At 37.0% G+C, this 26710-nt stretch overlaps 6 protein-coding genes and 1 long non-coding RNA gene across 10 annotated transcripts in view; 3 read left to right on the top strand and 4 right to left on the bottom strand.

Moving 5' to 3' along the window:
• Positions 1 to 228: 228 nt before the first annotated feature.
• Positions 229 to 2418, top strand: LOC111496500 (40S ribosomal protein S6-like). Its single transcript, XM_023146959.1, has 6 exons — positions 229 to 320; positions 401 to 465; positions 811 to 868; positions 960 to 1068; positions 1178 to 1450; positions 1944 to 2418. Exons 1-6 carry the CDS (start codon positions 315 to 317, stop codon positions 2180 to 2182), a joined length of 750 nt encoding a protein of 249 aa, XP_023002727.1. The 5' UTR covers positions 229 to 314; the 3' UTR covers positions 2183 to 2418.
• Positions 2419 to 3509: 1091 nt separating this feature from the next.
• On the bottom strand, positions 3510 to 7455 carry LOC111496497 (phospho-2-dehydro-3-deoxyheptonate aldolase 1, chloroplastic-like). Its single transcript, XM_023146955.1, has 5 exons — positions 6844 to 7455; positions 6465 to 6742; positions 5847 to 6123; positions 5442 to 5687; positions 3510 to 4062 (listed from the first exon to the last, which is right to left on the bottom strand). The coding sequence occupies exons 1-5, from the start codon at positions 7402 to 7404 to the stop codon at positions 3796 to 3798; spliced, it is 1629 nt and encodes a 542-aa protein (XP_023002723.1). The 5' UTR covers positions 7405 to 7455; the 3' UTR covers positions 3510 to 3795.
• Positions 7456 to 9647: 2192 nt separating this feature from the next.
• Positions 9648 to 10761, bottom strand: LOC111496457 (protein EXORDIUM-like). Its single transcript, XM_023146901.1, has one exon. The coding sequence runs from the start codon at positions 10698 to 10700 to the stop codon at positions 9762 to 9764; it is 939 nt and encodes a 312-aa protein (XP_023002669.1). The 5' UTR covers positions 10701 to 10761; the 3' UTR covers positions 9648 to 9761.
• Positions 10762 to 13752: 2991 nt separating this feature from the next.
• LOC111496456 (protein EXORDIUM-like 2) lies at positions 13753 to 15360 on the top strand. Its single transcript, XM_023146900.1, has 2 exons — positions 13753 to 14112; positions 14610 to 15360. Exons 1-2 carry the CDS (start codon positions 13810 to 13812, stop codon positions 15243 to 15245), a joined length of 939 nt encoding a protein of 312 aa, XP_023002668.1. The 5' UTR covers positions 13753 to 13809; the 3' UTR covers positions 15246 to 15360.
• A 731-nt stretch (positions 15361 to 16091) lies between these two features.
• Positions 16092 to 18331, bottom strand: LOC111496459 (RNA-binding protein 38-like). Its single transcript, XM_023146905.1, has 5 exons — positions 17900 to 18331; positions 17702 to 17825; positions 17544 to 17622; positions 17209 to 17447; positions 16092 to 16221 (listed from the first exon to the last, which is right to left on the bottom strand). The coding sequence occupies exons 1-5, from the start codon at positions 18086 to 18088 to the stop codon at positions 16145 to 16147; spliced, it is 708 nt and encodes a 235-aa protein (XP_023002673.1). The 5' UTR covers positions 18089 to 18331; the 3' UTR covers positions 16092 to 16144.
• A 1029-nt stretch (positions 18332 to 19360) lies between these two features.
• LOC111496464 lies at positions 19361 to 22771 on the bottom strand. Of its 3 annotated transcripts, XR_002720462.1 has the most exons (5): positions 22619 to 22759; positions 21160 to 21248; positions 20951 to 21081; positions 20194 to 20364; positions 19361 to 20119 (listed from the first exon to the last, which is right to left on the bottom strand). It is a non-coding gene; the product is annotated as an uncharacterized LOC111496464 (long non-coding RNA). The 3 variants fall into 3 exon arrangements; XR_002720460.1 differs by lacking the exon at positions 21160 to 21248 and having other exon boundaries at positions 22619 to 22771; XR_002720461.1 differs by lacking the exon at positions 21160 to 21248 and having other exon boundaries at positions 20201 to 20364; positions 22619 to 22771.
• A 167-nt stretch (positions 22772 to 22938) lies between these two features.
• The window catches only part of LOC111496461 (methyl-CpG-binding domain-containing protein 8-like), a 10611-nt gene continuing 6839 nt past the window's right edge, over positions 22939 to 26710 (top strand). Inside the window, exon 1 of one of the 2 annotated variants that reach the window (XM_023146908.1) lies at positions 22939 to 23645. In XM_023146908.1, coding sequence (XP_023002676.1) covers positions 23004 to 23645 — 642 coding nt within the window. In that variant the 5' untranslated portion in view covers positions 22939 to 23003. Of the gene's footprint in view, positions 23685 to 26710 lie in introns of both variants that reach the window. The other variant, XM_023146909.1, reaches the window with a different exon arrangement.

Genomic DNA, 26710 nt, shown 5'->3' with positions numbered 1-26710 from the left:
GGCCCACTAATTAAAAAGGCTTTGATATATTGGGCTTTAATAGATTATTTGGGTTTTAGTGTGGACAGTCCAATTAGATTAGGCCCACGAATTGAAAAGGCTTTGGTAAATTGGGCTTTAATAGATTAATTGGGCTTTAGTGTGGGCAGCTCAATTAGATTAGGCCCACTATTTTTGATCCAATATTAAAACGTTACAGCACATATATAAATTCCATTATGCGCCAAGATTAAACCCTAAAGAAGGCGCATCTCCCTCGCTCCATTGTTCATATCTTCTCTGCTGCCGCCTGCCTTCACGACTATCTCAACAAGATGAAGGTTCGACCTTCGATTCCTCTTCTTCCTGATTGTTCTCTCTAATTTTATTCAATTCTAACTTTGATCTCTTTTGTTTTCAGTTTAATATCGCGAATCCGACCACTGGATGCCAGAAGAAACTCGAAATCGATGATGACCAGAAACTGTTAGCTTTCAAATCTCTATGTTCTTCAGTTTTTTGTTTTAGTAACGAATGTGCATTCTATGTTTATGAATTGTTCTTTCCATCTTCAGTCGAAATTTTTCTATTGCAAACTTTACATTAATACGTAGGTTGGTCTAGTAGAACCGTAATGTTCAGTTGCTTGAAACTTAGATTAGCTTGAAAAGTACATCTTCATGTCTTGAAACTTATATTTGCTGTAGCATGGCTTCACATGCCTGGATCTTTGAATTTATTACTAAACCTTTAGTGTTTGCATGGATGATATCATATTTAACCTGGGTTAAATTTCTTCATGGACTAAAATGAACCATTTTCTTTGTTTAGCCGTGCTTTTTTTGACAAGAGGATCTCTCAGGAAGTCAGTGGAGACTCACTTGGAGAGGTATGTGGGCTCTTCTGTGATCCATTATATTAAATCTCAGTTCCTCGTTGCTGTGGCTGAGTTTACTGATTGAGGAATTTCCTCTTCTCAGGAATTCAAGGGCTATGTTTTCAAAATCATGGGAGGTTGCGACAAGCAGGGATTCCCAATGAAACAGGGAGTGTTGACCCCTGGCCGTGTCCGTCTCCTTCTACACAGAGGTCTGTGGCACCGTTTAATCTAATTTGTGGTGTATATTATTTGTTTCCAATGATTTATAGTACTATCCCAAGTATCCAAGCATGTATTTATTTGTTTTTGTTTGGCCAGGTACCCCTTGTTTCCGTGGATATGGAAGGCGCAATGGAGAACGCAGGAGGAAGTCTGTGCGTGGTTGCATTGTCAGCCAAGACCTTTCTGTTCTGAATTTGGTGATTGTGAAGAAGGGAGACAATGATCTTCCTGGCTTGACAGACACCGAGAAACCAAGAATGAGGGGTCCCAAGAGGGCATCCAAGATTCGCAAGCTTTTCAATCTGTCAAAGGAAGACGATGTTCGAAAGTATGTCAACACATACCGTAGAACATTTACCACCAAATCTGGTATGGTTTATATTGCCTTTTGTGAGTTTTGAACCTATCTTAACAAACTAAGATCGTTTTGGATTTCTTTTCCTGGATGGAGAGGTTTAGAGAAATGTATTTCTTTAATAAACTATGCTATATTTTGTCACAACCTTTCTAAATTTGTTGAAGTTGTATTATATGGCATCTGTCTACATCACATACCCAAGTGGGCTTGTGAGATCCCACATCTGTTGGAATGAAGCATTCCTTTTAAGGGGTGGAAATCTCTCCTTAGTAGACTCGTTTTGAAACTACGAGGCTGACTGCAGTACGAAACGGTCCAAAACGGACAATATCTGCTAGTGGTGGGCTTGGGCTGTTGTAGGAATACTCTTAGTTTATCTTATCTAGATTAATCCACTTTCTCGTTTGAGCGATGTCAAGAATTTTATTTGGTACAAATTGTACATTCAGTTTCATTTCTTCTTGTATTAAGTTCTTATGGGGCTTTTTCTGTGTTGATTGGCAGGCAAAAAAGTTAGCAAGGCCCCTAAGATTCAGAGGTTGGTTACCCCACTGACCCTGCAGAGGAAGCGAGGAAGAATTGCAGAGAAGAAGAAGAGAATTGCGAAGGCCAAGTCTGAGGCTGCTGAGTATCAGAAGCTCCTTGCGTCTAGGCTGAAGGAGCAAAGAGAACGCCGCAGCGAGAGTTTGGCAAAGAAGAGGTCGAGGCTCTCTACTGCTTCAAAGCCGTCCATTGCTGCTTAGTTAATTCGTATTATTTATGTCTCAGCGTTCTGTTGTCTTAAATTTTGCCATCCTGCTTTGCTTTTTAAAAGAATCTTCTTTTGGCTTTCTTGACATCTAGAATGGTTTGGATATTTGGTTCCTAATTTGGATAGCCATTTCTTGATATACTTCAAATTTCATGATTAAGCCTAGAGGAATTTTGAAATCCAGCTTAGTAATTCGACGAATTCACGCAGTTCATCAATTTTAGTGGATGTTCAAGTACATGGTTAATCTGAAAAGACTGCTTTATATTTAATGATATGGATTTGTTTTTTAGGTTAAATTTCTGTTTTAATTAAATGAACATTTCAAGGATCTGTGTAAGAAACATTTATTTGAGTTTTAAGGTTTTTCCATGACTTATTATGGTAATGAGCAAGCCTAAAAATTCTGGTGTTTAGGGTGTACATCGAACTTGCTAACTTGAATTATAAAGGTAGGATTGTGTTTGAATTTCAAATTATTGGATCAATCCAACCTAACTTAAAAACCTTAAGAAATAATAAAGTTTTCCAAGTTTTCGTCTCGTCTCTATGTGTCGTCAAATGTCATCGTCGCTTGCCTCTTTGTTTCTTCGTTGGACTCTTTTGAATTTTCGTGTCTTCGATCAACCTTGCCTCTATGTTTCTCGTTAGACATCGCCGACTATCTCTCCACTTGGTGCTTCGTTCTATTCTTCATCGGACTTGCCTCTTTGTTTCTTTGTTGGACTCTTTTGAATTCTCGTTTCTTCGCTCGACCTTGCTTGTATGTTTATCGTTAGACATCGCTGACTGTCTCTCAACTCGGTGCTCCGTTCCACTCTTCATCGAACTTCTCTGCTCTGTGTTTGTTGTCAAATTTCTCTGCTCTATGTTTGTTGTCGGACTTCTCCACTCTGTGTTTGCTGTCGAACTTCTCCGCTCAGTATTTCATTATTTCACAACCCGAACCCAACCAAAAAATAGAAAGAAACAGAAGGTTAGGTTGGGTTGGGAAAAAATTTAGATTGGATTAGATTACCAACCAAACCAAACCAAACTTTTGGGTTCCAAAAAAATTCTTCAACCTAATCTAATTCGGACCATGTGTACCAATAGTGATCTCTTTCCTTAGCATAAACATACTTTTGAGAAACTAAAACCTTCTTCTTCTTCTGTAGTCACCCAATGAATTCGTATTCTAGTTTTACCGTATATTAAAATTTCGAGTTAAAACCTTCCATCTTTTGGCCAGAAATACCTATCTTAACCAATTCCACCCATTGGAATGGAATGCAAAGTGCTAAAAAGGTTACATGCAAAGTGCTAAAAAGGTAAGTACCGAGTGAAAAAGTTCATTTAGCTTTTATCTTAATACCACTCCGAAGAAAATGAACAATCATTGAAAACGAGGAACATATATTATAAAGAGATGGAGAATGGGATAAACTGACTCATTTCCCATTTATTCACCTCATTCACTTCTGTTCTTATAGGGTGTCCCGAATCCAAACCAACAGTTTTCTTGGTAATACAACCAAATATAGCTAGAGAGTGGGGCAGCGGAAGATCGGAAAAGACTAGGAAAACGTTACAAGGACGAACTCGAACTCTACTAACTAGAGCATTTTACAGGCCAGAAGAGGGAAGAGAACTCTGCAACTTGATCCTCCTCTTTCTAAAGCGCTCCGCGATAATGAAGGCGAGTTCGAGAGATTGGGAAGCATTGAGCCTAGGATCACAGTGGGTGTGGTAGCGTGAGCTCAGATCGTCAAATGTTACAGTTCTCGATCCACCAATGCATTCTGTCACATTCTGCCCAGTCATCTCCAAATGAACTCCCCCAGCGTAGCTGCCCTCTTGCTCGTGCACATCGAAGAATGCTCTAACCTCGGCCTGCCGACACAATCTCCACATTACTTACTTTCTTCAAACAAACACATTTGCAAATTTCAGTCAAAACTTGTTAGTTAGATTCAGATGAGATCCCACCTCGGTTGGAGAGAAGAATGAAACATTCCTTATAATGGTGTGAAAACCTCTCCCTAGTAGATGCATTTTAAAACCGAGGCTAATGATGATACGCAACAGGTTAAAACGGACAATATCTACTAGCAGTGAGCTTGGGTTGTTACAACAAATGGTATCAGGGTCAGATACTGAGCGGTGTGCCAGCGAGAACGTTGGGCTCCCAAAGGAGGTGGATTGTGAGATCACACATCAGTTGGAGAGGGGGAACAAAATATTCCTTATAAGAGTGTGGAAACCTCTCCCTAGTAGACACATTTTAAAACCGTGAGGCTAATGGGGATATGCAACAGGCTAAAGCGGACACTATCTACTAGCGGTGAGCTTGGGCCGTTACATTTGGCCAACTTGGATGACCCACAATGACATGTAAAACAAGCAAATTGAGAGGTGGAAAAAATGTCATAATCCAAAAGGTTGTTTAAAAGGCGCAGTCAACTTGGTGAAAGGGAAACATACCTACCCCGCTTACCTACCTACCACAATTCTTTAAGAAGAATTTAGATCATGAATCTTATTTTGACTTGCTCCACGAAAATCTTTCATAAACTATCATTTCCTACCAAATGATCATTCATCTCCACGTGGACAACTTTATCTTGTCGACAATACCTTCTTACTCTTATTTTTGCCATTACTTTCCTAGGGTCAAATTACTTGAATAAGAAATAAAGCAGCTGAATGTTTGAAATCCGACTTAAGTTGAAGAGGGGAACAAAACATTCTTTATGAGAGTGTGGAAACCTCCCCTAGCAAACACATTTTAAAACCTTAGAGGAAGCCCGAAAAGGATATGTAATGGGTCAAAGCGGACAATATCTATTAGGAGTGGGCTTGAACGATTACAGATGGTATCATAGCTAGACACCGAACGGTATGCCAACGAGAACACTAGGTCTCCAAGTGGGTGGATTCATCAACATATGTGTTTTAAAACCGCGAGGCTAATGGCGATACATAATAGGTCAAAGCAGACAATATCTGCCAAGGGTGGGTTTAGGTTGTATTAGTTGCAGTTGATCCCGCACTAATTCTAAGCACTTCAAAGGGTAGACTAAAAGATTTGGATACGATAGTCTGAACGATTCCCAATTAGAATTCAAATTTTCTTTCAGTTTCGAAGTTATTTTCCCTCAATATACGCTAAATTTATGAATATCATGTAACTACGCAGTGGCTCTAAGTTCAACAAATCATAAGTTCCTGATGTAGCCTATAAGTAGAATGATAAAGGATGAATTTCATACCCTGATAGAGTCGAAGGGGCGAGTCTTGAGTCCACAGGGGGCTTTGATAGTGTTCCCGTGCATAGGATCGGAAACCCAGGTGACAACTTGACCAGACCTGCGAACAGCTCGGATCAGATGCGGAAGCTTCACTCTCATATTCTCAGCTCCCATTCTGGTGATCACTGTAATCCTCCCTGGCTTGTTTTGAGGATTCAAAATTTCAATGAGCCTAACTAGCTCGCTTGGATCCATCTTATCACTTACCTACACAAGATTCAACTTATTCAGTCAAGACCGTCTCAGGAACATGATCCAATAGTGTATAAAAGGAGCATTTTCAGGACATGATCAATTGAATAACATGGAATAGCATCGTGGGTATCGAGTAAATGAAAAACTGGTAGCTTAATCTGATGCACTTACTTTAATTCCTAGAGGATTGGCAACCCCTCTTAAAAATTCAACATGAGCACCATCCAACTGCCTGGTTCGTTCACCCACCCAAAGCATATGAGCAGAACAATCATAGTAAAGACCAGAAGTCGAATCCAACCGAGTAAGTGACTGCTCATATGGCAAGAGTAAGCATTCATGAGATGTCCAGAAATCAGTAGCAGTCATGATAGGATGATCAATAGTAAGCCCAGCAGCGGCCATGAATCCAAGGGCCTCATCGACTCGGTGGGCGAGTTCCTGGTATCTAGAACACAGTAATAAATGATTTAGAACCTAATTATATCAGCAAAAGGGAACTCAATTATCCAAGAAATTAAGAATTCATGCCAATCATATCTCTAATCTTGATTGTGAGGAACAATATGCATAATTAGAAACAGAGCGAATAGTTAAGTTGAATCATAATCCTATGGAAGAACAGATAATACAGGCGTGCAGGAAAGGGCACAGGAATACAAGAATCATCAAAAGAAAAATGAAAATCAGAAGGCAGACGAATGTCAAAGATTCATTAACCTACTTTAAACGATCTCGATTTGACCAGAACGAATTTAAGAACAGAAAGAATCTGAATAAAGCAAATACCTATCTCCTTGCTCGCTGTGCTCTGCAAAATCCAAGTTCCACTGTGTGACCCTCTGCATGGCTGCATACCCACCGGTGGCGAAAGCCCTTAAAAGATTCAGAGTCGCCGCCGATTGACAGTAGGCTCGGATCAACCTTTGAGGATCTGGAATCCTCGACTTCTCATCAAAAGCATCCCCGTTGATATTATCTCCCCTGTAACTCGGCAGCTTTACACCGTCTTTCTCTTCGAACGGGTCTGACCTAGGCTTCGCAAACTGGCCGGCCATTCTACCAACCTAAACAACCAATTTCCAGATTCACGGATCAATTTTACCGAAATCATCAAGGAAAACGAAATAGATTGAAAAATTAAACACAGACGCAAACGAAATATGACCTTAATGACTGGCATTTGTCCTCCAAACATCAGAACAGCGCCCATTTGAAGAATAATCCGAAAGGTATCACGAATGTTATTACCATTAAATTCCTTAAAGCTTTCAGCACAATCCCCACCCTGTAGAAGGAAAGCATTCCCCATCGCCGCCTCCGCCAGACGCTCCTCCAGGCTCCTCGCCTCTCCGGCGAATACGAGTGGGGGAAACGCTTCCAGCGTATGAAGCACCGATTGAAGCTCCTCCTGATTCGGATACTCGGGAAGCTGTTGAGCTTTCTTCGATTTCCAACTGTCGGGAGTCCATTTCTCAGAGCCCAACTTCTGAGCCGGCTTCACCGTCGAGTTCGTAGCAGCCGATACAGACGGCGGAACCGATTTCTTCTCCACCGGTGGATCGGAAACCGCCGGATTCTTGGCAGACTCAGAAGCCTGGGCGATGATCCGCAGGTACTTTCGATCATCGAAGTTGAGAGAACAATGGCGAGGCTTAGAGGAAGGGAAAGGGCTCCGATTCCTTACAGAAGAATTGATCGGAACAAGAGAACTGCTAGAGAGAGCCATTGATTCCGTTGGCTTCTTCGATTTCCGCGGCAGTTCTCAGCTGCTAAATAAACTGCGCAGACAATGGATCTTAAATAGACCGGGAGAGAAGCCACGATTTAATTTAATTTTTTTTCTTTTATTTTTTGAATAAAATATTCGACGCCGTGAAGACGGAACGGAAAATAAACGGAGTTTAGTAGCGCTGGTTATGACTAACGGTGCAATTTAAATATAAATAGGTAAATTTAAAATAATTTTATTTTTGTTATAAAGCCAATAAAATAAATTAAAATTTGGAGGAAAATTAAAATAAATAAATAAATAATTAATTAATTAGGATGAGGGGCCACCTAACCAGTGGGTTAGAAAACGTCCGGTCACCATTTTGAAGCCACCTACCTACCAAGCTCACCAACCGGTCCACGTTGACACCATCTTTTTTTCTTTATTTAAATAATTAAATTAATACGTGTAGTTCTATGTCACCGTTATGCTTATTCAAGGCGTGTTATGTGTTTATATATCGGATGTCCCAGTTATGTTTGTTCAAGACGTGTTGTTCATGGTCGCATACTTATTTCAAAATTTATTGTAGTGATCGGTCACAAAAAACATGCCTACACCCGACACGACTAAAGTATCTACAAAAATGCTATAATAGATATGACTAGTTGTCAATTCTTACTACCTGGGTTGTATGCTATCAAACCCATGATTGTCGCTTATTCTTTTCTAGCCTATAACACGTATTTTCTCGCTCATACTTTCTAAGACATTTCTCTCAAATGTGAATTAAGACTCAAGTATACGTCAATATTATCGCGAAGTTTGAATTTCACATGGCTGACTTATTCGTTAGGTTAAAATAAATGTCACACAATCGTTATTCCGTTGTCGCAAATGTACAATTATGACACATAGCACAACAACAGTGAATGAAATGTTCTAACGTGATTACCAAACTCGAAGAAGGGAGACTAGAAGACCAATCACTGCACCTTTGACACCAAATTAGGCAACTTCTTCTAACTCTTTCACGAGAATGACTTAGCTTGTTACGAGAACACGCAAATTGATAATAGATGAGATTTTGTTAGCTACTTTATGAGTTGACTTGGAACGTATGACTGTTATCTTCTTTCATATTCTAGCATCTGATGTGAAAAATAAAGTCATTCGTTCATCTGCTATGATGAAACAGTGTCTAGGCACTTCAACCCGGTACTTAAACTCTACATTGAAGACACCCGATCTAATAACAAATAACTGTGATGTGATGACAAGAAGTCCCTAAAGAACAAAATTAAAAATTAAAAATTTTTTTTTTTTTGCAAAATGTTTTAGAATATGCTTGGAATAAACTTGGGAGTAATAAATGCTCTTAATTAATTAAATACTTTAAAATTGTTATAATATATCTAAATTATTTATTAATTATTTATCAATTATTCCTTTAACAAAAAAAAAAAAAGGAAGGGGACCCTGTGAAAATTTTAACACACGTAAAGATATTAGTGTCCTTAGTCGTCCTAGTCATTCACAAATGTCGGACCGTCGTACATTTCCACATGTCTATCTAATTATTAAAATCTCATAATGATAAATAAACACGCTTAAATTAAAATAAAATAATTAATTTACCCTTATTTTTAAAATTATGATATATTTTTTCAAAAAAAAATTAAATTAAATTTTATAATTTTATTCGGTCTTTTCAAATATTTACTTTTTATATTATTCAAAGATTTTATTCTTTTACTTTTATATTATTCTAATATTTTTGTAAATTATTTTATATTTTATATTTTATTTTATTTCCATTTATACCTTTTATTAATAAACACTGTCTTCAATTATATATTATTATATGGTATTAAAATTAATGGAATTTATAACTAATTTCCAAATATATAAAAATTATAATAATAAAATCTAAAAACTAAAAACGACAATCAAACCAACATTAAACCGAGTCTTACATAAATTTATTAATGATTTCTTCATCCACCTCGATCTAATTTTTATTTTGTTTTATATATTTTATTTTAAAATTTTAAAAGAATAAATTATTTATTAAATTATATATATATAGACGAAGTAGTTGATGGACTTTCTATGAACGGCCCATGGGCCAATCAAAGAACCAACAAGCCCAATGCATACTATTTTTTTATTATAAATATATGATATTCTTAAATTAAGAGACTTTCATCGTCCATGACATAAAATAAAATAAAATAAAAAAATAAATAATTAAAGGATTTAAGCAAATAAAAGAGATTTGTTGTGATTAATTAATGAGATATATAACAGAGCTACAACAAAGGAAGAAATCAACGAATTAAATATTTAATGAACATTTCCCTATGATCATTTCAAACCAGAGTTGAACAAGCCGAAGTAGAAGGGTCCAGCAACGCCGGCAGCAAGTATTTCCTTCCGTTACCGCCGTTAGCATTATAGCTCCCGCCGGTGGTGGAATCCGTCAACAAATCGCCGGCGTAACCAGGATAAGCCCCTTTGGCATAGATACCAGTGCAGGCCGAGGCAGCCTCCAATGGCATCGTCGCCGGACCTTGAAAGTATCCATTTCCAAATGGGTTCGTGACGGTTCCGGCCAAGAGACTGGCAAGGTTTATAATCATTCCGTCCATACCCACATCGCCGTTCGGCGCAATAAGAGGCGGCGATTGCGGGCCGTAAATCGGCTGATGGAATGGCCACGCGCACTGCCCGGGACATTGGGTTTCGGAATTTCCAACCCAGATGTAAGCGAATTTGTAGTTTTTCCCTTTAACTCCGACGGCGGCGGGGGCAGAGCCATGAGTGCCGCAGCGGCTCATACAGAATCCATCGACGGTGACATCCGGCGCCGTCAAAACGACATTAATCGCGTTTTTTTGCTCACCCTTTGAAGCTAATTGAACGATTTTTTTGTTGGTGAGCGATTTCCCCAACGAGTAATTCTCATCGAGAACTTGCTTTCCGATCGACAAAAACAGAGGAGCTGATTTCCTGCCGGAATGTTCGTAGTACTTCGCCGTCATCTTCCACCACGAGGCGACCGACGGCGCGGCGGCTTTAATGGAAGAATCCGACAGGGAAGTAAGGAAATCATTAACGATTGCTTTCTGGGACGGCTTGAATTTGCCATACCATATGAGATTGATACGGATCTTGCCGGAAAGAAGAGGGCCGTTGTGGTATTTCAGCGACTGGGTCTGGTCGGGAATGAACTCATTAAGCAACCTGGAAGCAATGGAGATTTGGAAAAAGGAAATAAAGGCAAGGATTTGGATCATCGAGGCCGCCATTTTTATGAAGCAGAAGCAGAGGAGGAAGACGATGAATTGGTTTGTGATGGAATGATAAGCCGACCGAGTTTATAGGTGGAAGAACTGGAAGCTGCCAAGAATTGATGGATAAATAAATTATTATTATTATTTTTATAAAAATGGTAGATATGAAGATGAGGTGGAATTTGACTTACCATGTAGGCAATTCCGTTTAAGCAACAGCGACCAGCGCGTGGTTACAACGCACTGTTGTATATCGTACGATTGGAGCGTTTAATACACGCGCGCGGTAATCGAAAGTGAAAATCTCTGGATTTTAAATGTAGACGAGTTTTTTACAGGTTAGATACAGTAAGATGACTTTTGGGGGTGGGGGAGTCAGATTTGTCCTGAGGTTGGTATGCGGAGGGTAGGGGTAAAATGGGGAGATTAAGAAAGGAAATAGACGTTGGGGGAGTGAGTGACAGGCTGGAGGCAGTGCATGAATGTCAATTCATCGGGACGCGTAAAGGAATGCTATTGGCAGTGGGTATCCAATAGGAAGAACACGTGATGTGCACGTGATATTTGGCGCTTCCAGTTTTTGGTTATTTAATTCTTTGTAATAATACCGCGTAGACTTCTATGGATTGGCTACCTTGGTAACCGGTAGCCAGTAGCTCCAGTGAAACATTCACTGGACCTCACAGCTGGCACAGCCCTCCAAAATTTCAAATTCCCGAACACCGAATTTCAAAAATATTAAATTATAATTTCCTGGTTTTATTTTCAATAATTATGTATAAAAATAACTTAACCAAGTCTAATATTTCTTAAAACAAAAATTAATTAATTTATTAAAAATCTTAAGGTTTTAATTATTTATTTATTTTAAAAAATAAGATTAGTGGGAGTTTGGTGAGTTAATGCGCGCATTAAATAATTATAATTAATAAGATATAAAAGTAAACCCAAAATCACGAGTCTACCTATGCAACAGGTGGCCGTCAGCATTATCCAAACAATAAAAGATAAAATAAAAAAATAATAAATATATTTTGGAGTTCACGAGGCTTCCCCAGCGAACCCTACCCCATGCCCTAATTAATTAAAAATGTAAGGATAGGGATGGATGGCAGATATAATAAAAAAAAAAATAAAGAAAAATAATTAAATAAATCTCTTAAATCTCGGATAATGGATTTTATTTTATTAAATTACCAATTTTACTGTGTAATTAATTTAATTTATTATTATTTTTTTAATTTAGTATATAATTTATTATCATTTTTTTAAATGTCTTATTAGAATGGTGTCTATTTGTCGGGAGGCATTTCCTTGGTTGGCGGCGGAGGAGAAGAATTTATGGTCCGTGAGCGTGAAGAGTGGAGGCGATTTGTGGAGCTGTCGCATGGGGCGCCTGGTCTGAAGTCAATGCCACCGCTGTTGGCTCACGCTCAGCCTACAGCAGCTTCCTGGAAATGGCCAATTTCCCTAAGTCAATTGGCCATTGTTAGGGTCCCTCAGTACCTACGTTGACTTTTGCAAAAATAAAATTAGTAGCGTCTACCATTTAGGTAGAGTGGTTTTATCAAATATTCTCATGGTATTCGAGCTCCTTCGATTTAGTAAGTTCGATTCTTTCTTCTCCATGTCTTTTGAATCCTCTTCTCATCTTTTTTTCTTTCAACACTCTAATCCATATGATCACTGTTAAACTTTCTTTCCCTGTTGTCTTAGTTGAAAAAGTCAACATGTTGGGCTATGTTCATGGAACTCTGGAATCGCCACCACACCTTTAACCAGACCAACTAGTTTTGTTAATAAACTTTGACGTTTGTGTCTATTTAGTTCGTGAACGTTGAAAAACGTCTAATAAATTTTAAATTTTTAATGTTTAGTTTGATTATTTCTTACCTCGGTTATTATGTTTGCAACCACAATTCTCAGCTACGTTACCACTTATCTAATTTGAATGAATGCTCGAGATTCTCCTAACCTCATAACTCCATTATTGCTCTCCCTCAACTCCTTTCATTAATGCCAAATATACATATAACTATAGACTCAACATGCCTATGTTCATAATTTTATCGCTAAGGTCAAGAGAACGAGGAACGACATGTCGGCATGGGCAAACATTAAAAACCAAGCAAGTGGAGTTGGATAAAGCAAATGCGTTGTTTCATTGGAGCGTACAGATTCGTCTGCGCCAATGTCTGTGTTTTCTGATGCATTTTCCATTAAAAATTTTAATTATTATTTTATTTTTTCCATTGGGACCCACCACCAATCATTTTCTTAATATATTTTAATATTTATATCAATAATTCAACTCTTCACATTTAATATATTCATTTTCTTATACAAATTTAAACCATATTATTGTTTTTTTTTTTAATAAATATTTTAAAATTTTAAAATTAAATATAAAAGACGGATAATCTTCACTCTTAAAAGTCAAAACGAATAGACAACATGATTTTATTACAAGCAATGTAGGGACTAAATTTAGATTTCAAATCATGATTTATTAGACATTACAAATTATTTAATTGTCTACAAAATTACGATTAATATTAAAAGTTCAGAATTTAAGATTGTTTATTAATTAATTAAATATTCTTGGTGCCCGGAACCTCCTTTGAGTAATTGCCAAACCATCGTCCATTTTTATTTTTTTAAACGTGTATCTTCAACCAAAAGATTAGATAATCTAACCAGTGAAAGTGAAAGGGTTAATTTCGATATTATTTTTAAAAATTTTAATTTTTTGAAAAATTGATGCATGCATGCATGTAACTTTACGAGGTAGCAAGGTCCAAAAAAGTCATTGAAAATTGTCAATAAAACAGAAAAAAAAAATAAAAAATAAAAAAAACAAATAAATAATTAAATAAAGAAAGGTTAGATTCTTCCCCCTATAATACAAAATCTTATCAACTTCTCGTGAACTCAAAAGTTTAAATCTTTAAATTTCCTTTTAGCCTTTAAGAAATCTTCATTACCTCGAAAGCTACTTCCCAACTTCCACTGCACTATATATATATATATATATATATATATATATATATATATATATACCCTCTCCTTGAGAAGAAAACAGAAAAAGCTTTGAACTTTCTGAAAATTTGAGCTGATTTTTCAAATGGGTTTCTTTCGATTTTCGAATTGGATTGTTTTTGTGGTTGTTTTTGGATTGATGAACATGTTCGGTTCTGGGTTTGGAGCTAGAAAGCTTGCTGCGTTGTATGAACCGCCGCCGGTGGCCATCGGTTACCATAATGGGGCGTTGCTTGACGGCGATGTTCCTGTTTCCATTTATTGGTATGGGAAGTTTACGGCGGCTCAGAAAGCTGTTCTTGTCGACTTTCTTCTGTCGTTGAATTCCAAGAGTGATGCCGGGGTCTGCAACGCTCCGCCCGTCTCTCGCTGGTGGAGTACCGTTCAGGTCCGTTGAATCTATTAAAAATATTTAGTTAGTTCTAAATTATAATTTAATATATATATAATATAATATTTTATCGTTTATTATAGGCAAATATTTTATTAAAGTTAAATATGTAGATATTTGTTTTACATTACGACTTACTATATATATCACATTTGTAGATATTTAGATTTAATTTATTGTTTTTTTTTTCATTTCTTACTATATTTATTTGATGATTATAAATATAGAATTTAGTGGTAAATTTTTTTATTTATATTCATCGAACAAATTATTAAGGATATAGATAAAATAATAAATGGGAATAACGGATATTAATAGAGTAAAATGATATAAAAAAATAATAATAATAATATTTATATATTTTTAATTAATAAAAAGTCAAATATGATATATATAATAAATTATGTAAGATTAGATGGAGTAATAAAAGACAAATATATATATATATATATATATATAAATTTTTAATTATTTTTTTTTTTCTATTAATTCAGGTTTATATGAAAAGAGCCGGAAAGAAAGAGGCTCGGGTGATTTTAGCCAACCAAGTGACAGACGACAGCTACTCCATTGGGAAACTCCTAAAGAAGCTTCAAATTTCAGAGTTGTCAGGGAGGGCCGGCTCGAAACACGGCGGCGTGACACTGGTTCTCACGGCGGAGGACGTCGCCGTCGAAGGTTTCTGTATGAGCAGCTGCGGGTTTCACGATTGGGACCACAAATCAAAATCGTCTTTCGTATGGGTCGGCAACTCGGTGAGTCAATGTCCGGGTCAATGCGCCTGGCCTTTCCACCAGCCCATTTACGGCCCACAAACGCCGCCGCTCATACCGCCCAACGCCGACGTCGGACTCGATGGTATGATAATCAACATCGCCACTCTTTTGGCCGGAACCGCCACGAACCCATTCGGAGACGGCTACTATCTCGGGTCGCCGGCGGCGCCGCTGGAGGTGGCGACTGCCTGCCCCGGGGTGTACGGGAAAGGGGCTTATCCGGGATACGCTGGTGACCTACTGCAGGATGGCACCACCGGCAGCAGCTATAATGCCGTTGGCGTCGGAACTAGAAAGTACCTTTTGCCGGCGTTGTACGATCCTGTAACTGCTCGGTGTTCAACTCTGGTTTGATTCGGGAGGGTATTTTAGTCATTTTGAGAAAGAGATGTGGTTGGTCATGTGACCTTATAATGTATATATGATGATAAATATGAAATGTCTTTAAAAAATCAGTAAATAGTAAAAATAAAAAAGTCCCCTTCAATGGATATTTCTTTTCTTCTATTTTACAAAATTTTATTTATTTATTTATTATAGATTAGTATTTTTATTTAACGGTTAATTTATTAATAAATATAATATTAAAAATAAAACTTTCAAATATCTATTGATATCTGCAAAAATAAATGAAAAATTTTGCAGAGACAAGAAATAGATGACGGAATGGAGAAGGGGAAGACTTCTCCGTTCCTACTCCATGAACATCTCTAACTATGTGTAGGACTTCTTTGTCTGATAAAAGTGCACTAAACACCTCATTAAAAAAAAAAAAAAAAAAAAAAAAAAAAAAAAAAAAAAAAAAAAAAAAAAAAAAAAAAAAAAAAAAAAAAAAAATATATATATATATATATATAGAGAGAAATTCGTCAAATTACGTTACCTTGTCGGGAAGCATACTAACCCTATTGAAAATGCGCGCGAAAACTGATCCAATTAAACTCTTCGATTTTCCATCAATTCAACCCAACAATAAATATAAGAACCAATAATGAACGTCGACACTAATAATGTTACCTAGATTACATTTAAGATACCTCGTTTAGTTCGATTTGTTTGATTTTATGGTTGAAAGATAAAAAAAAAAAGGTAAATCTAAAAAGTATGTATTTATTAATTTACTTAAGGAGGGAATAAAATTGAAAGTTTAGGGTACAAATTAACTAATTAAACTAACAGAAAATTAATTTACAGCTTAATAATAATAATAATATTATTATTATAATATAATATAATATAATATAAACAGGATTCTATGAAGAGTTTGGGCTATTGAAGTCACTGCCTCCAGCTTCTGTGTCCGTTGGAGTATGCTGCGGAGTCTCCCAACCTGAACACTCACATCCAAAAACATACATAAATTACATTTTTATGTATATAATTTGATCATATGATATTTTTTAAACTTAGGTTAATAATTAAATTAACAATTTAATGTCTACATATACCTTAAATTTTGTGTCTAATAGATCTAAATAATAGACATGTAACATCAAAAGACACCCGACAAGATATGTCTTACCAATGAATAATTAGATTTTTGTTATTTATGATAATTATAAGAAAATACTCGCTATGAATAATTGAATTTTGTTTTTCGTGTCTCGATATTATTTTTTGTCTGGATTATGTTTTATGTGGAATAATTTTAGAATGTTTTTTTTATATTCTTTTTAAAATATTACCTATTTTACACATTTTAAGTATTAAAATGCTACATAACTAACTTTTTCATATTATCTATTAGGATTATTTATCAAACTAATTTAAAATCCAACTTATAACAGTCCAAACCTACAACTAGCAGATATTGTACTCTATAGACTGACTTGAACTAGTACAGTATTAGAGCCAGTCACTGGATAGTGTGTTTTGCTGACCTTTAAGGAGGATGGAACAGAGGTTTATAATCAAATAATACTCTCTTCATTGATATGAAGCATTTTTGGGAAGCCCAAAGCAAAGTTACTAGAGTCGTGTTCATCTAACATTATTTAGAAGGGTGTGAAAACTTCTACATAATATAAACGTTTTAAAATTTTGAAGGAAAACTAAAAAAAGACATCCAAAGAGAACAATATCTACTTAAGATTGAATTATTACACAAACTTTGGAAACAAACCTAAAAATCCTATCTGGCATGGCGTTTCATACACCCCTATTCATGGGGTTGTGAATGGCCAATGACCCATCAGACAGCTCAGTCCTCACATGGGCGCAGGCCATGACCCATGTGTTTCTCTCCAGACGATCCCCGCCCAATAATGATATTATTATCAAAATAAAACAAGAATTTAATAGAACGATAAATAATTACCAGTACTGGGAGGAATAATCTGGTGCATCTGAGAGTAGAACAAGCCCTGATTCATATAGTACGGAACATAGGGTGCTGCTGCTGATGATGGTGATGAAAATGGCGCTCTTGGAGCCGGTGATGATGAAGAACAGTCATAGCCATAGCCATAGCCATGACCATAGCCATAGCCATGGCCGTACCCAATGCCATAGCCATAGCCATAAGGTACTGTGTAATTTGGGGCGTAGGATCGGTATCTGCAAAAAGAAACAAAAAAACAAAAAACATTTGACTTCCTGTCGAGGTAAATTGTTGGTTCCTTGTAACATTGTCGCCATCGAAGAATCATGTACCTGTATGGCGGGAAAATGACCGGCGGCGGCGGAAACGACGGCCGTATCCCGCCGTACGACGCTGTACTTTGGATTCTCCCTGTAAAATCGAGAAGAATGTTAACTGAAATCAATTGATCGTTTTCCGATAAGAGATTAGGAAAGTTAATCGAAGATACCTCCGGACGGCGGCGGACGAGGCGGACCGAAGACGGCGATGTTACAGTTTGCTCGTCTTCCACAGATAATCGGATTTGGATTGGCGCAGGCCATTCTCGCCGATTGAGGATCTCGGAAAGTGACCTAATTACAAAATCGGAGACGGCGGAATTAAAATCTCAACCGGAAACGGAATCGGAGAGAAATAAGGAACTTACGAATCCGTAGCCTTTGGATTTGCCGGTGATTTTATCTTTGATTATGACGGCTTCGAGAATCTCGCCGAACTGTTGGAAGAATCTGTGCATTTCGTCGGATTTGGTCTCCCAAGCGAGACCGCCGACGAAGACTTTGGTCCATGTGGTGTCGCCGAAGAGCGGCGGGGGATTGGAGAAATGATCGGCCATGGCGGCGGCGGAGGAAGGATTAGGAGGAGGAGGAGGAGGAAGGAGGGCGGCGGTGGGTGTGGTGGACGATGATGTTCATGAATTAAGAAGACAGAGAAGGTTAATTGGAGATTTATATAAGAAATTGGAAGGGTTGTTATGTGGCGTTGGTGTTCTTTGTTTGTTCGGTAGCGGCCATGGGAGAGGAATTTCTTAATTTTGCAGAGACGGATTTGAACTGTTGAAGAAAGGGGTTGGGTTCTGGTTGGCCTCTCGCAATATCCATAAATTAATATATATATATATATATATACTTCTAAAAATTTAAAATACATCAATTAAATTATAAATTTAATCTTATAATATAATTATTATTCAACGGGAACGGGAGATATCTAACCTAATTAATATTTTTACCAATTTGAACGTAGATTCGCTGTTAAAATATTATATTATTAACTATAATATATGCTATTTTAAAAAAAATATTTAACTCAATTCAATTATGACATCGAATTCTAATCTACATTTCACGTGTTTCGATTATATTTTTATTTATTCAATTTGAAATTGTTCATTAAGATAATAAATTTAGAGCTCGTTCGAGGATCGGGAGAGTTGGCAAATCATGATAGTTTGAACTCTTTTAAGAAACTTGTAAATTTAGTCCGAGAAAATTATAATTTAGGTCTTGAAAATTGAAATTGTATTTCTGTAATTTGATAAACTTTCTTAAACGATTCTTATCAATTTATCGATTGAGCATGATACAATTTACTTACTGTGGCTTATAATAGTCATATATTCAACCCATTAATAGCTTCCAACCATATAAACTATTTATGAATTTTCTTTAATTATTTTTAAGATATTGGAAATTAAAATAATATTAATATTAATACATCATTAATTACAACCATTTGAGTTTAAAATGTTATATAATAAGCTTTTATAAAAATAAATTTTAATTGATCCGTTGACTTTTTTTTTTCAACAATATATCAATTTAAAATTTTGACTTCTTAATTCAAAGAATAAATACTAACCGAGATTTATTTATTTATTTTAACTAAGCCGATAACCACTAGGTGCTCGGGCATGACTCGAGGTAATCCATGATGATCTTAATATGATCATCAAGATATTGAATGATTTGACGATGGAATTATTGGTAGTTAATTTATTTGATAATATAATAGCTTAGCTAAGTTGGTTTAGAGAACATTGATGGAAATGGGAAGGGCCATTATTTTGTCTATGTACATCACCCATATGAGAATCACATTTGCTGTATTTGGTTAAGCTTTATCAACTTTTTCATGGAATCTCATCTACCTTCATCATTACAAGATTGGATCACTTACGATTATATATATTCAATGACTAAAACTAACCAGAAATAAACTTTTATTTGATTACCTCAAGACGAGTAACCGATCAATCTCAGTTAACATATAAAGCATGGAGCAACGATGTTGAGGAGCTTCAAGGGGGACAAGATACCATCAGCATGCACCATATTATATGTAACATTATGCTTGTCCAAAACGTGTTGCCTATGACTACGTGTCAGATGCCTTGATCATGCTTTTTCCAAGACGTGTTGTCCAAGGCTGCATGCTCGTTCTAAATCGTTTTTACTTATTTTCATGTTAGGTAGGCTCCTATTATTTTTATTCTTGTTGTTTCAGTAAAGGGGTGTAGGGGGTGTATGATCAGTCACAAAATCATGTCTACACCCACTTAGACTAAAATGCCCCAAAATGTAAAATGCGAGGATGTGACTAGTTGTCAAATCTTCCTACCTAGGTTATATGCTGCTATCAAAGCCATTATTGTTGCCTACTTAAGTTATATGCTATCAAATGCCCCAAACGTGATCTGAGACTCGAGCATATACCATTATTGTCTGCGAAGTGTTCACATAGCCGACATGTTCACTGGGTTAGAACAAATATCGCACCATCGTCGTTTTACTGCCGCAATAGTGCAATTGTGACATGTAACATGTTATATGAGGGCAAAGGATCGTCATCATTGGAACTCAGTGATCTGAGAACATGAGTGGGGATGTAAGAACTTCATCCAAGTACCTTTAATAATCAATAACAGAAGAAAATCATTACCATATACTTCAAGTTCACTCTTGTTTAAGTTAGCTCTAGAAGGCCATGTCCTCTCTTCCACAAGTACCCACCTAGAGCTTTTTGTTCCAATGATTGCAGTCAAGAGGTTGATAATATTGAGATTTGACATAATGACCTTTACTGTATAGAGATGGACCTGAGCCAGAGTTCCTAAGATTACAAGCAGAGTATAGCAAACGATCAAGATAACATGGCAATAGACAAATTTTATGATCAGGCTCTCGGTAAACTCACGAATAACGTTCCATCTTTTTTGATTGGTTTTGTTGTAGAGAAAGCTGTAACAGCCCATGTCCACTGCTAGTAGTATTGTCCTATTTGAGCTTTCACTTCTAAGGTTCCCCTCAAGGTTTTTAAAACGCATTTGTTAGGGAAATGTTTCCACACTCTTACAAAGAATGCTTTGTTCCTCTCTTCAACCGATGTTGGATCTCACAATCCACCTTCTTTGGAGACCCAGTGTTCTCATTGGCACACCGCCCGGTGTCTGGCTCCTATACCATTTGTAACCACCCAAGCCCATTGCTAGCATATATTGTCTTCTTTTGTATTTCTCTTCTGGACTTCCTCTCAAGGTTTTTAAAACATATCTAGTAAGGAGAGGTTTCCACACCTTTATAAGAAATGCTTCGTTCCCCTTTCCAATCGTGTGGGATCTCACGTATGGCAAGGATGAGTGAAAGGACCGATAATCTGCTGAGTTAAGTTTGCTGACTCTAAATATAAATTTACTTACTCCTGTATGATATTAGATTGGATGCATTTATTAGCCCAATCATCCCTCCAATTTGGTGGGAGTAATCTTCTATGCCTTCAAACATGGAAGAGTCAGAATGGAATGATATCTGCTCTTTCTACATCATCATCCTGCAAACACAACTACAGTTCATACTCAGAGGACGGTCACATCGACTAAATAAACGAGAAAATAGCTAATCTACAGACCTCTTGGTTAAGCTTCCTGAAGAAAGGATTTCCTCAGCAGTAATATTTACAGATAACTATCTTTTCTACGGGCCCATCTGAGAGGAATCCTGTACTTCACACGAGGTGGTAAAGTGGTAAAAAGCCAAAGTTTTCTTGTAACAGCCTAAATTCACCGCCAACAAATATGGTCTGTTTAGGTTTTCTCTCAAGGTTTTAAAACGTGTTTGCCAGAGAGAGGTTTTTCACACCCTTATAAACAATGCTTCGTTCTCCTTCCCCAACCGATTGTGGGATCTCACAATCTATCTCCTTTGGGGCCCATCGTTCTTATTGGCACTCGTTCCTTTCTCCAATCGATATGGGACCCCCCAATCCACCTCCTTCGGGGCCCAACGTCCTTACTAGCACACCGCCTTGTGTTTAACCCCCTTCGGGGCTCAACCTCTTTACTGGCACATCGCTCAGTGTCTGACTCTGATGCCATTTTAACGGTCCAAACCCACTGCTAGCAAATATTGTTCTCTTTAGGCTTTACCTTTTGAGCTTCCTCTCAAGCCTTTTAAAATGCGTCTACTAGGGAGAGTAAGAATGCTTTGTTCTCCTTTCCAACCGATGTGGGATCTCACATCTCTGAAGCGCTAAAGTAAGGAGATGTATACTTATAAACCCATGATCATCTCCTTAATTAGTTGATGTGGGACTCTCCACTAACAATCCTTTCATCGAAGAAAGTATACAATAGAGCCTCCCCTGAGGCCTATGGAGCCCTCGACCAGGCTCCCTTTGATTGAGGCTCAACTCCTTTCTCTGGAGCCTTCGAACAAAGTACACCTTTCATTCGACACTTGAGTCACTTTTTACTACACCTTCGAGGCTCCCAATTCCTTTGTTCGACATTTGAGGATCTTATTGATATGGCTAAATTAAGGGCATGACTCTGATATCACATTGGGAATCACGAACCTCCACAATAGTATATGATATTGTCCACTTTGAGTATAAGCTCTCATGACTTTGCTTATGGTTTCCCAAAAGCCTCATACCAGTGGAGATTATTCCTTACTTATAAACATATGATCATCCCCTTCCACGTCCAAATCTCCCTTTTCAGTTCCATCTTTCGTAGACAAGTTATGAACACCCTAACAAATCCTTGCCCCCATAAACATCTCAAACCAAAACTCTTGAAACCAAATGAAGAAACAACTAAGATTAGCATAATCACTAAATGTTCTTCACTTAAGTTTAGTAATAACTAAGAACTAAGGACGAACGTTCTCTATGCTAAAAGAAAACAACCGCACAAATTCATATGCATATCCTCATAACATTATTGATTGATTGAAGTTCACAAATCTTTTCAATGTCATAAGCTAAATCAAAAAAACAATCCCTAAACAGAAGTTTCAGGTTCAGTCAACATATCGAATTCGAAACATAGTGAAAAACAGAGGAAAACAAAAGAGAATCGACAAACCTCGAGAATGGAGCAGGGATAGAAGAGTGAAAACCAACAACCAGAAATCTTGGAACAAATATGAACCCTAGAAAGGTTTAGTGGAGAGACTGTAAGAGGAAGACATGAAGATTCTGGAAGCTTCTGCTGCTGTAAATATTTTTTTTAAGAGAAAGTGGATTCATTTGTATTTATTTATTTAAATATATTTATATCGATTATTTTAATAATTCTAGGGTAAGGCCCGGTGGGAAAATAGAGTGGGCCGACCCAATGGCAATAAGTTGGGCCAAGGCCCAGTTTGAAACTGGTTATCCCCTTTAACAGTGGCGCTTCTCCCTTTCGTTGTTCCCTCTCCCTCTCCCTCCCTTTTTTTTCGCAATTTACAGGACCTCATGCCATATCCATGGCTTCCACAACTATGGTTGCTTCCCCCTCCGACGACAGATTCCGCATGAATACTCTCCCGATCATAGATCTCCGTCTCCTCTCCCAATCCGAACTCTATTGTCTCTCTCGTTTCTCCTCCTCATCGTCGTCTTCAATGTCCCAATCCAACAACGACGACGACGTTCTAATCCCCAAAATTGATCGATCTGTCTTCAACGAGTCCGCCGGTAGCCGGAAACAAACCTATTCTCGTCTTCGTCTTGCCCCTCGCAAATCTCAGTTTCCTTCCTCATCCTCCTCCTCCACAATTCGCCCCCAATCCCCTGACCGCTTCGATGAAGAGAGCGCTGAGATTGTTACTCTCTTCAAGCAGCTCTTCGTTGGAGAGTCTCATTGTGGCGTCAATGACAGCTATGATGATGGAGATGAGGACCTGGTTCTTGTTAACCACATTTATGATGAATCGGTACCTGAATCTTCCTACGCGATTTTTCACAGTATTCCTGTTGATATCATCGATAGCAGTTACGCTCCGATTAAGCGGCGGCGAGGACGACCACGGAAGGATAGTAATCGGTTTGCTCAGAGCAATGGAAATGCGGCTGCGAACTCCATAAGCGGATGCGATAAACGAGCGGAGGAGGATGAGATCGTAATGGTAATGCTGTGACCTGGTCGCTTCGACCTACCTGTATACGTAAGATAACTGTTATTCTTCGTTCTTTAAATTTGATTGATTGTTCTCGACTTTATTTATATGTTCTTTCCGTTTATTTTCCAAGTTTACTGAAAGATTTTTTAAAATAACTTTTCTGGAAAAAAAACAGAAAGAAAGAAAGAAAATACGAAACAGTATTTTGATTTTCGATCTTTTTTAAAAAAATTATTTTTGTAAAAATTGAATTGTTCAGAATTAATTTATGTTTTTCGACTTTCTTTTCTCAGTTTTTTAAAAATAAGTATAGTCTAGTTTATCGAACTAAGTTTTGTTAATAATCTTTTCTGTGATTAAATGAAACTTGAATTGATGGACTAGTTATTTTCTTTAAATGACTAGCAGCTTTGAAGTCCTGAATATCAGTTCTTGATTTGCTACTTTCTTTCTCAGTTTTTTCATGTCAATTGCATGTATTTATTTTATCATTTGCTTTTACCGATGGTGTACATGTTGACCTTCTGCATCTGAATTTATATATTTTGATAATATTTGTCTGCGAAATGCCTGACTTGTTTTTTTTTTTTTTTTGTTTTTTTAATTTCATATTTCTACATATTACTAATTAGTTTACTGAATTTTGCATGCTCTTAATTCAAACTAAACTATGGAGTATATTGGGTTAAAATTGAGTTTTCTTGGTAACCAAATGTTGTAGAGTTAGATGTTAAATCTGTCTAGTTTTCTTAGCAACTAAATATTATAGGATCAAATAGTTGTCCGATGAGACAATTAAGGTATGCACAAGGTAGCCTAGGTCGGAAAATAATAATAATAATAATAATAATAATAATTTAATTAACCTAGAGGTAGTTATTTATTTTATTCCCATTGCAGTGCAGAGGTGAAAATCAGGTCGAGAGATAGAGATTGCTAATGAAGAAGAAAACCTTAGGTGAAAAAGATTCTAAATCTAATGTTCTGAATTCTCCTTTTCCAAGAAGGCTACATCTCTTTATAGCTATACTTTCATTTTTTTAGAGGCAACCCTCTTCTCAAAAGAGTTCATAAATAGGAAGATTTTGTGCCCATGTTGTCCCTTTACTCGAAATTCTTCATTACAAAAGTAGCCTATAATTTCGTAATTCCTGGAGTGTATTGACAGAGTAAGGAGTGCCCACAAACGTGAAAAGATTTTCGGTATATTATAAACACACCCAGAAGTAGAGCATATCCATACCTTCTACGAAGTCGCTTCTGTGAATGTACTGGAAATTTGAATTGTTCCTGCTTTATGCAATCCACTCTCAGAATTGTTCTTCATGTGAAGCTCAGATTTTCTTCTAAAATTGCAGGACTCGGATTATTCCGATCAAATATTAAGTATAATCGTTAAAATGCAAGAACATGCATTCAAAAAGTAGTTTTAGTTTGTTATTTGAGAATATGTCAAATGGTTGAGACATATATCCTTAACTTAGAGATTAGAGATTCAAATTTCTCCACCCACATTTTGTTAGAACTAAAACTTTTAGCTTGGTTTGACAAAAGCCTCGGTCATATATCAAATTAGTCCATTTTAAAATTTATTGAAAGGTGAGTAGCTGAGAGATTTCTTCATACAAAGAAGAAGAAAAAAAAGGTTAACCAATTTTGTCATCCTCAAGTTATTAGCCTCCTGTCATATTCTTACTTTATTACTGGCTCCACGTGTGATATGATGAGATTGATTTATCACTGGGATGTAAATTATGTGCTGTAATCCTTAGAAAACAAATTCATTAACTCTAGGAGAAATTAAGGCCGGTTAAGATTGTGCTACAATCACGGGTGATTAAGACTGCCTATTTTATTTCCTAATAATTTTTTTTTTTGTTAGACTACTATTTGGACCGAGAAAAAAGCCAAACATGGTATAGTTTTGGGATGATTAATCTAGTTCACTATAGTTCCATTGGTGTAACAGAGGAAATCTCTTCGTGAAGCAGAAAGATGAAAGTCAAATAACTAATAAACAATACTTTGGATTTGGACAAGGAAGATATGTAATGGTTGGTTGTAGGATTGTAGCTCAGATTTTCATAAGTTTTATCTATAGGGGAGTCTCACTTCAAGCATTCCAAAAGGATTCGGAGAGGAAGATTATGAAATCGTGGCTTCTTAAAGAAAAATTTGTATGATTCTTGTGTTTTATTTGAGGGTTAATAGTGATGAGCTACATATATTCTCGTTAAGACTGCCCCATTTCAGGGAGACCAGAAATTGATTGATATGCCGGCCAAATGGATAGCTTGAGACAAGGCCAACCTGAGGTGGTTTAGAGGGTAAATAAAAAAATGTTTCAAGTTATTTTAAAAATTAAATAGTAATAAATGATCGAATGAGTTGGAGACAGTAATTTTTAATCACTGCATAATTAGAGTTCTGTGATGGTCTGAAAAAGAGTGGCAATGTGGTTCTTTATGAGGGGAGGGTGTGACAAAAACGGAAGGCCTTCACCATTGAAGTGGGTTAAGATTTTCCTGTTGGCAGGAAAGGAAGTTTGGTAATTTGTTGTTTGTGCAAGGAAAATGTGGCACTCATCGAAAGTACTTGTGGCGGTTTCTAGTTGGGGAACTAACTTTCAATAGTACATTTCCATTGGGACCAAAAATTGTGCTTCTTCGAAAATGAAACGGATGCCCTTGAAATCCGTGGAAAAGTTACTGCTAAAATCTTGTTACTTCCTTCGGTGCACCAGATTCGAGGTTGGAATGGATTAGAATAAACTGGTTTAGGCTGAGTTATATCTGTGATTTTAGAGTGGGTGTCAACTGTCTAGGAAGTAGGAACTACGCATCTTTTGTCTTATGCCAAGTGTCAGCGTCGTCGTTTCGGTGTTCAATATGGGGTCCTACATTTTCTAAAAGAATTTCAGGCGATGTTTGGACTTTGGACCCGCGAAGACCGCACTTGGGGCATCTTGGGAAGCGTGCCGGGATGAAAAGTTGAATCACTTTTATCGATGAACTAAACCTATCTTCATTGAAGCTTAAGAACTCAAGGAAAAAAAAAAAAAAAAAAAAAAA

Source organism: Cucurbita maxima, unplaced genomic scaffold, assembly GCF_002738345.1.
Source record: "Cucurbita maxima cultivar Rimu unplaced genomic scaffold, Cmax_1.0 Cma_Scf00022, whole genome shotgun sequence".
Taxonomy (NCBI): Eukaryota; Viridiplantae; Streptophyta; class Magnoliopsida; order Cucurbitales; family Cucurbitaceae; genus Cucurbita; species Cucurbita maxima.
Note: the sequence above shows the minus strand (reverse complement) of the source record. Positions and strands in the feature narration are given on the sequence as shown.

Excerpts from the sequence above, each read along its gene's own strand:
- LOC111496500 (XM_023146959.1), top strand. Across the intron at positions 466-810 it reads ATCGATGATGACCAGAAACT|CCGTGCTTTTTTTGACAAGA; the intron begins GTTAGCTTTCAA and ends TTCTTTGTTTAG. Across the intron at positions 1,451-1,943 it reads AACATTTACCACCAAATCTG|GCAAAAAAGTTAGCAAGGCC; the intron begins GTATGGTTTATA and ends GTTGATTGGCAG.
- LOC111496497 (XM_023146955.1), bottom strand. The coding sequence starts at position 7,404 with ATGGCTCTCTCTAGCAGTTCTCTTGTTCCGATCAATTCTTCTGTAAGG. Across the intron at positions 6,743-6,843 it reads GACAAATGCCAGTCATTAAG|GTTGGTAGAATGGCCGGCCA; the intron begins GTCATATTTCGT and ends TTGGTTGTTTAG. Across the intron at positions 4,063-5,441 it reads GCCCCTTCGACTCTATCAGG|GCCGAGGTTAGAGCATTCTT; the intron begins GTATGAAATTCA and ends TTGTGTCGGCAG.
- LOC111496457 (XM_023146901.1), bottom strand. The coding sequence starts at position 10,700 with ATGGCGGCCTCGATGATCCAAATCCTTGCCTTTATTTCCTTTTTCCAA.
- LOC111496456 (XM_023146900.1), top strand. The coding sequence starts at position 13,810 with ATGGGTTTCTTTCGATTTTCGAATTGGATTGTTTTTGTGGTTGTTTTT. Across the intron at positions 14,113-14,609 it reads GCTGGTGGAGTACCGTTCAG|GTTTATATGAAAAGAGCCGG; the intron begins GTCCGTTGAATC and ends CTATTAATTCAG.
- LOC111496459 (XM_023146905.1), bottom strand. The coding sequence starts at position 18,088 with ATGGCCGATCATTTCTCCAATCCCCCGCCGCTCTTCGGCGACACCACA. Across the intron at positions 17,826-17,899 it reads AATCCAAAGGCTACGGATTC|GTCACTTTCCGAGATCCTCA; the intron begins GTAAGTTCCTTA and ends TTTTGTAATTAG. Across the intron at positions 16,222-17,208 it reads GATTATTCCTCCCAGTACTG|GTTGGGAGACTCCGCAGCAT; the intron begins GTAATTATTTAT and ends GTGAGTGTTCAG.